At 29.1% G+C, this 8,549-nt stretch overlaps 1 protein-coding gene across 1 annotated transcript; it reads left to right on the top strand.

Moving 5' to 3' along the window:
• The first annotated feature begins 4,173 nt into the window (after window positions 1-4,173).
• Window positions 4,174-7,453, top strand: LOC107892250 (serine/threonine-protein kinase D6PK). Its single transcript, XM_016817274.2, has 3 exons — window positions 4,174-4,692; window positions 4,786-5,797; window positions 6,384-7,453. The coding sequence occupies exons 2-3, from the start codon at window positions 4,911-4,913 to the stop codon at window positions 7,258-7,260; spliced, it is 1,764 nt and encodes a 587-aa protein (XP_016672763.2). The 5' UTR covers window positions 4,174-4,692; window positions 4,786-4,910; the 3' UTR covers window positions 7,261-7,453.
• The last annotated feature ends 1,096 nt before the right edge of the window (window positions 7,454-8,549 follow it).

Here is an 8,549-nt window from a genome sequence, read left to right on the forward strand (position 1 = left end):
TGGTCAAATTTTGCTATGAGTCCTTGTACGCTGCATAAGTTGTTGATTCTATCCTTATACTTTTATTTGGTTAATTTTAGTCATTCTACTTTTTGAATTAATATTTAAAATATATAACAATATATATACATGTAATAAATATTTATTATTAGAAACCTATAATGAGATTGTCCAAAAAATATATATAACAAATAATAATAAATATATTTTTTTTTTCAAAAGGTCTAATTCAATATCATCCCTATTAACTCAAAATATTAACAATATTAAGAATTATAAATTAGAATTAAAAAATGATTAATAATATACACATTTAAGTAATAACATCTTCAATCATAATATGAACATATGCATTAATGTTTAATAGCAATTCATAAGTGATAATATTTTCCAATAAAGTCATACTATTTTGTTTTAATTGTATAATTTTATTTAAATATGTGCATATAGTAAAGAATAATTAATATACAATAAATTATAATTAATTAAACTATAGTATAATTTGTTTGACAAATAAAAGTGAAAAATGGAAAATGAAAGCTTACAATTTTAATTATAAAGTCCTTTTTTGGATTGACGGTGGTTGTGGTGCGGTGGAATTTTTTACCTCACAATTACAGTAAGTAGTCTCATCGTCATCACTGTTTTTAACATTACGGAAAGTAAATGCACCGTTTATCCAAACTAAACTAAAAATAATATATATAATGATAATTAATTATAATTTTGAGAACAAATAAATACATTTGTTTAAAATAAAAAGGAGCATTCTGACAATTCTTAGTTTTGAGTAATTACAACCTAATCAATACTTCCTTTTAGTATTATATCAAGATAAAAGAATTCTGTAAACATAAAAATAAAATATAAATTAACCAAATTAAATTAATTGTCTAAAATTACATTCAATTAAAAGACCAAAGTACCCTATTAATTTCAAAGACTCCCAAAAGGGCAAGAAATATATAATATATATAGATATAGATATAGATATAGATATAGATCTTTAAAAACAAAAAATAATTAATTAGACAAAAATGAAATTTTAGACACTAAATAATAATTAAACCATTAATAATTAAAATGTAATGATAAATTTAAAATCATAATTAGCTTTGTTTTTCAAAATGCTTAAATTGCATTTATTAAATCTTAATCCTAAATTGTCCTTGTTAATTTTTTGTAATACCTATTTTAACCCTATTAACTCCTAATGACTCATTTGGAGCTGGTTTTATTATTATATATAGATATAGATATAGATATAGATAGATAAACAGATAGATAGATAACATGATAAAAAAAGTTTAATTAATACGTTTGTGTTAAAATTAGAGTTGCTCATGGGCTAGGTTGAGCTGGGCCTAAACATGATATTAACATATTTTATGATTGTCTAAGCCTAGCCCGGCTTAAAATCTGAGCTTAAAATTTCGCCTAAATCCACCAATATTTGCAAAAAATTAACTCAAGCTCATTTTAAGTCTACCCGTATTATTTTTAATTTTAAAAAATATTTGTATTATATTATTTTAATATTTAATAATTTTATACATTTTATATTTAATTGAAATTTTTATATAGTCATCTTTAACATTATTTTAATATTTACATTAGAGTAGTATTATATATTTAGTATAAGTTTATTTTTTAATGTGTTCTAAAATACATAATATATAAAAATAACATAATATAAAGTATTATAAACTTAAAAACGGTTTGGGCCAGGCTTGGGCCTTGAATGTTCAAGCCCCGAGCTCGGCCTATATTTTAAATGAGCCTAATTTTTTTGCCCAAATCTTTTCAAATTTCGGGCGGACCTTCTGGCATGGGCGAATAGCTCAACTCATGAACAAGTCTAGTTAAAATAGATAGACATATAATGAACAATAATTAGTAGAGATTTTAAAGTTGAGATTAGAAGCTTATGTAAAAACTATTGTAAATAATAAGGCATTCAAAATGAGTAAAAAAATTTCATTTTCTTTGCCATAAACAAGTTATGTAAGTGGCTAAAAGTTACCAATTGAAATTAGTTATCACTAACTCATGCACTAAAACACGGTGAAAAAAAATACCCCTACCAAATGTAACATTAGTCAATATATTATATGTAAAGTTATAGATTTAATCCATGATCTCCAATTTGATCATTTTTAATTCCTATATTATTTTGAATTTTTAAATTTCAATCATGCCACAAATGACAATTGTTAAACTCATTAATAAAGACTTTTTTTTATGAGTACTGTATAAAAATAGCAAATCGATATTGCGTTACCCAGGTGATAGTATATTTGATGCATAAATTTTTTAAAATAATATAACTTAATGAATTTAACAAATACCATTTAGTTGCTTAAAAAATCATTTAATTAGGATTTAAATTTTAAATTTTAAAATAAAAGGAATAAAAATAATCAATTAAAATATAGGAATTAAATTTACAATTTATTCATAAAATAAAGATTAATAGTGGAGTTTGAACTTATAAATTAAATACTTATTTTGATATAAATAAAAAATAAAAAATATATTTTTATTTACATTTAAATATAATAGAAATGTAAAATTACTTTTCTAAATATGATAGAATCCCATATGATGGGCTGATGGTCAATGGTGTTCACCGTCTTAAGTGTAGCCTGAGTTTGAGTTGTGATAGTCGTGTTAGTTATTTGAATTTTGCCTTGTAATTCATAAAAAATAATTATTTATCTAAATAAAAAAAACATAGTCCAAAATTATGTATTTTATATTACTTTAAATTGTACTATGCATTGGAATTTTTTTTTTCTTTTTTGAGAGAGAATCTTTTGTTGACTAAATTGATTGAAATTGAATTATTCAAAAGCTTATGGTTGTCCTCAGTTTTTGTTAAAATATACTAAATAGTTTTTAAAAATATTCTAAATAATCTTATATCTTCGAAATTAATTAAAAATAATTTATAAAATAATTTTTGGACAAATTTAAAATAGATCCACCTACTTTTTTTTGGCTAAAATTTCAAATTAGGGTCCAACTTTTTGGGAGTTGCTCAAGCAAGGGCCAAACTTTTTAGAATGCTCAAATAAGGGCTTTTCACGCACTTTATCACAGTTTGTAGTAAAAAATAGGTGAATGATGTCGTGTTTAGAATAAAACTCATAACAACTGAATTAGATATTGGTTAAAAAGAAAAAAAAAATATAATTTGAAACCTGATATATGACATTTGATAAACCCTTATTTGAGCACTTATAAAAATGTTTGATATTTATTTGATCACTTTTGAAAATGTTTGAGCATTTTAAAAGGTTTAACCTTCATTCAAGCATCTTAAAATATTTAGCTTTCGTGAGTAACTCCTAAAAGGTTGGGTTAATTTGAGCATTTACCCTTTTTTTATTTGTGTGTATTTAGAATTTTATTTTAAATGTATAATTGTAATATTTTTAATGTATTTTAAAACTCATAATCATAATTTTGTTTTTCATTCAACTTAAAGGCTTTTATTTGCATTGAAAATAGTACATCGATGGTTAAAGTTATAAACATTGTTTGCGCAAATTTTAAAAATTTAGAGATTTTTAAATTATTAATTTAAATAAATTGTAATTTTTTATTTGAATAAATAATTATTTAAGAAAACATAAATTATTAAAATATAAAAATTAAAAATAATTGTAAAACAAGAATCATTATATAAAAAATAAAAAATTCAAGACAAATATCATTATATTTGTAAAAATTAAATATTTTTAATAGAATAAAATTGAGAATATATATTAGAATTAAACAAAAAATATTTTTAAAGTTTAAAATGTTGCAGTATGTATTAAATGAAATAAAATTATGAAAAATTTTATTTGTAAAATTTGAAAAAGAAAATTAAGCTATTTATATCCTCTCTTGAAATGCTTCACAAATTTCGAATTTTTTTTATATTTTTACTCAAATAAATAAATTTAAATTAGAAATTTTGATATAAATAAAAGGGTAATTATTTAATATATTGCTAGTGAAATTTTTAAGACTCCACAAATAAATTAAAAGAACTTTTTTTAATTCCTAAATAAATTTCAGTTGAAAAAATACGTATTTAAAATTGGAGTTTTATAAAAAATCTGACCCGATTCAACTTCAAATTTCAATGGCAAAAGGTGGTGGAGTGTATCAAAAAGTTGGGTGTCCCAAAATTTAATCTTTATATGTTCCCACTAAAAACAAGAACAAGGAAAACGAGGAAGCCAAGTAAAGCAATGGACATAGAACTAAAGCAAGAAGCTTTATTTATTCAAATAATTTAATGCTTGAGAATAGAGATATTGAGTGGCAACAATGAACAATCCAAAGATAAAGACACCTTTAATCTTTGCTTGTTATTGTTAGCTTTGGTATTCTTTTTCTTGTTTCATTAAACAATGAAAATACATAAACAACAGTTGTAAATTGTAATATACATACTTTTTCGATTTCCCATTCATGATGAAAAACTAAAACAAAGCTATTATTATCATTATTTTTTGCTTTCCTTTTCTTTCTTCTTTGGATCGGATCTGGAAATTAGCTTAAACACATTAACAAGGCAAAACCCAAAGCTGTTTCACTTTTCTCTTCCAAAAAACCAGCTTCTTTTTTTCTGGGTTTTTCATTTCATGGAAGATTTCACCTTGCCTTCCATTGTTTTTGCTGTTCATCTAAGATCAGGTAACTTGGTTTTGGCCTCTTTTAAAGCTTTGGGTTCTTTTGTTTTTTGCTTTGTTGATCAAGTTTTTGTTTGTATTTTCTTGGTTTCAACAGCTTGATGCTTCTATAACCAATGGCTTTATCATAGAGTTATCATCAACTAGAGGGGGAGAGTTCTTTTAGTTTGATAAAATTTGGAGCTTGGTTTGGCATTGGTTGGTGTTTGTTGAATTGTTTCAATGGAATCAGTTGGGAATTCTTCATCAAAGAATAAAAATCCAGGTTCTTCAACATCATCCCATGTAGCTGATCTTAACAATGGTGTTAGGATTATTCGACATCCAAATGGTTCAATAGGGTATCAAAAGCATCCGAGCAAAGCAGCTATTGATAACATGCAGAAGCATGAAGAATTGCCTTCAATGGCGAAACGTTATTATGATTCAAGCAAAGGGAAAAACAACGAGCTTCTTATTGCTAACCAGATGAAGAACTTGACAATGGAAAGCAAATCTTCATCAAAGCATCCCATTGATGATACTGTGTCTCAATCAGAATCAAGCTTTTGTCAAAGTCCTTCAAATAATGGCAAACCAAGTTTCACCAACACTGAACTTAGTGAAAGTGGGAGCTGCAGTGGTGAAGTGAGTAGGAAAACAAGCATTTATAGAGGGAGCACTGGGAGTGATTTCAGTGATGAAAGCAGTTCTAGTTGTTTAAGCAGTGCCATTTACAAACCCCATAAAGCAAATGATATTAGATGGGAAGCAATTCAAGCTGTGAGATCTAGGAAAGGGGATTTGGACTTTAGGCACTTTAGGGTGTTGAAGAGATTGGGATGTGGGGATATAGGCAGTGTTTATCTCTCTGAATTGACTGGCACTAGGACTTATTTTGCCATGAAAGTTATGGATAAAGCTCTTTTGGCAAGTAGAAAGAAGCTCCTTAGAGCCCAAACTGAGAGAGAGATTCTTCAATCTTTGAATCATCCATTTTTGCCAACCTTGTATACTCACTTTGAGACTGAGAAGCTTTCTTGCTTGGTTATGGAGTTTTGCCCTGGTGGAGACTTGCATGCTCTCAGGCAAAGACAACCTGGAAAGTACTTCTCAGAACAAGCTGCCAGGTTAGCCATTGCTGTTCTTCTCCTTATTCATTACTCTTTATTACTCAAGTCTCCATTGTTGGATTCCAAGTTAAGTAGCTGCGTGTATTTAACATTTCTAATGGAAACCAACGGATCCCTTTTCATGTCAACTTATGTTACTCGTACTCGGAATAGGACTCGGGTGTGAGTATCAATACCGGTATGTATCCATGTATTTGGATGATCCTTGTACTCATGTCATAATTCATATGTCATCTCCAGTTGAGTACCATAGAATCCTGTATGTAAACACCTCTTTTAGAAGTTCTTCAAGTTTTTAGATATGATCATAGAACCTTTAGAGCCCTCCTGAATATCGTCAACAATGTCTTCTCCGGGTTGATTTGTGGAGCACCGATCGGTCTCTTGTTAATTCAAGTATTCATGTTCCTTTTTCCCTCTTCTCTGGTTCTTACAGTTTGGCAGTTCTAAATAGCTTGCGCTCTTCGGCATATCGGATGATAACGAGGACCAGTTTTGATAGGTTACAGTGAAAAGTATTGAAGTCAAGTAGTTTACTACTAACTATTGTAATCTTTATTGTTCTTTTGATGTTTCTCTGCAGATTTTATGTGGCAGAAGTGCTCCTTGCTTTGGAGTATCTTCACATGCTTGGGATCATTTACAGAGACCTTAAGCCCGAAAACGTTTTGGTGAGAGAAGACGGTCACATAATGCTCTCCGATTTTGACCTCTCCCTTAGATGTGCCGTCTCTCCGACGCTTGTAAAATCTTCGAACTCAACCCTGGAATCAAAAAATTCTGCATACTGTGCCCAGCCTGCGTGCATTGAACCAACTTGCGTAATGCAGCCTGATTGTATCCAACCTGCATGTTTTGGACCCCGGTTTTTTTCAAGCAAGCAGAAGAAAGAAAAGAAGAGCAAAGTAAAGAATGAAACGAATCATCAAGTGAGTCCTCTCCCTGAGCTCATTGCTGAACCTACCAATGCTCGATCGATGTCGTTTGTCGGCACTCACGAGTACTTGGCACCCGAGATTATTAAAGGTGAAGGCCATGGAAGTGCTGTAGATTGGTGGACGTTTGGGATATTTTTGTATGAACTTTTGTTTGGTAAAACACCATTTAAGGGGGCCGGGAACCGAGCAACTCTCTTCAATGTTGTTGGCCAGCCATTAAGATTTCCAGAGTATCCTAATGTGAGCTTCGCTGCTAGGGACTTGATCCGAGGTCTACTCGTAAAGGAACCACAGCACCGGCTTGCATACAGACGAGGTGCTACAGAAGTTAAACAGCATCCGTTCTTTCAGAGCGTGAACTGGGCTCTCATTCGTTGCGCGAATCCGCCCGAGGTGCCAAAGCCAGCTATGATGGACTTTTCAGCCACCCAGACCGACATTGGGAAAGTACCTACGAACAATAAGATGCCGGGTTTAGATGTGAAGCCTTCAGGTAACTATTTAGAGATCGATTTCTTTTGATACTTATGGTTATTTTTGGTTTCTCAGTTGAATGAATGTACACCGGTGGTACTCTTTAAAGCATTTTGGTCATGCAATGAAAGCTATAGAAACCGTTAGTTCCTTTTGGTAGCACATGTTGTAAACTTCTCTTTGAACTTTAATCTTTAAAAACAGCACCAAGAAATGCAATTGAATAGAATTGAGGAATGAATTTTCTGTTTGCCTCAACAATTTCAGCATTTTGACGTTTACTTCAAAAGCTTGATTGAGTTTTTTTCTTTAAATTTTTATTTAATATTCAAAATTTTAATTTTATTTTGAACATGCGATTTATGTTTTGGGGCGTAATTAAATTTTTTTTAAAAAAATTGAAGGCTTAAAGAGAATTTCTAAAAATTTTGGGGGTTTAATTAAATAATTTTAATTTTTTTGAGATGATTAATGAGGATTTTCAAAAATTTCAAAGACAAAGGCCATCTCTTACTCTTTTTTAGTTTCGATGCTACCTAACATAATAAGCTCAAACAAATAAAGGCTAGTTTAGCACTGCTTTGAAATGCTTTTGAGAAGTACTTTAGGGAAGTTTTGTTTAAAATTTAAGTCTTTAGTATCGCTGTCAAAAAATACTTTTGAGAAATAAAATGTCAATTTTAGACATGAGATTATAAAGTAACAAATATGCATTTAAATAATTTCTATAAAATTTTTGGTATTAAAATTTCTATAAAATTTATGTAAAATCAAACAACCAATTTCTGTAAAATTTCTATAAAAATCAAATAATCAGAAAACAACTAAACTAAAAGAGAAGAAAAAGGGAACAACTTGAAGAGAAGAAGAAGAAAAGAAACTCACCGGTAGAGGAATTAAAAGAGGAACAAAAGAGAAGAGAACCAGAGGAAAGAACTTTGAAAGAAAAAATGAAGAAAAAATGGGCATTCTAACGTGTCTTTTGGAGAAGTTAAAAATGTAAATAGTAGTAAAAGCACTTTTGGCTAAGGAAAAAGTTAAAATTTTCAAGTTTTCTATATGCCAAAAAGTACTTTTTTTTAATTGAAATTTTTACTCAATTGATATCTATTTGGCAATACTTTTAAGTGAGAAGTGCGTTTTGAAGGAAAAGTCCATCTCAAAAGCATTGCTGAACGGGGCCAAAATATTGAGTTCAAAAAGTTCGTTTTATGGTCCATATTTGGGATTCGTGACCATCCATATCAACAATGTTGTTTCCAAGGTTCATACCTATATCACCTCTTAGGAATGTAATGTGTTTTATCATTACATTCAAAACTTAGTGGTGTTGGTAT

Source organism: Gossypium hirsutum, chromosome D09 (assembly GCF_007990345.1).
Source record: "Gossypium hirsutum isolate 1008001.06 chromosome D09, Gossypium_hirsutum_v2.1, whole genome shotgun sequence".
Taxonomy (NCBI): Eukaryota; Viridiplantae; Streptophyta; class Magnoliopsida; order Malvales; family Malvaceae; genus Gossypium; species Gossypium hirsutum.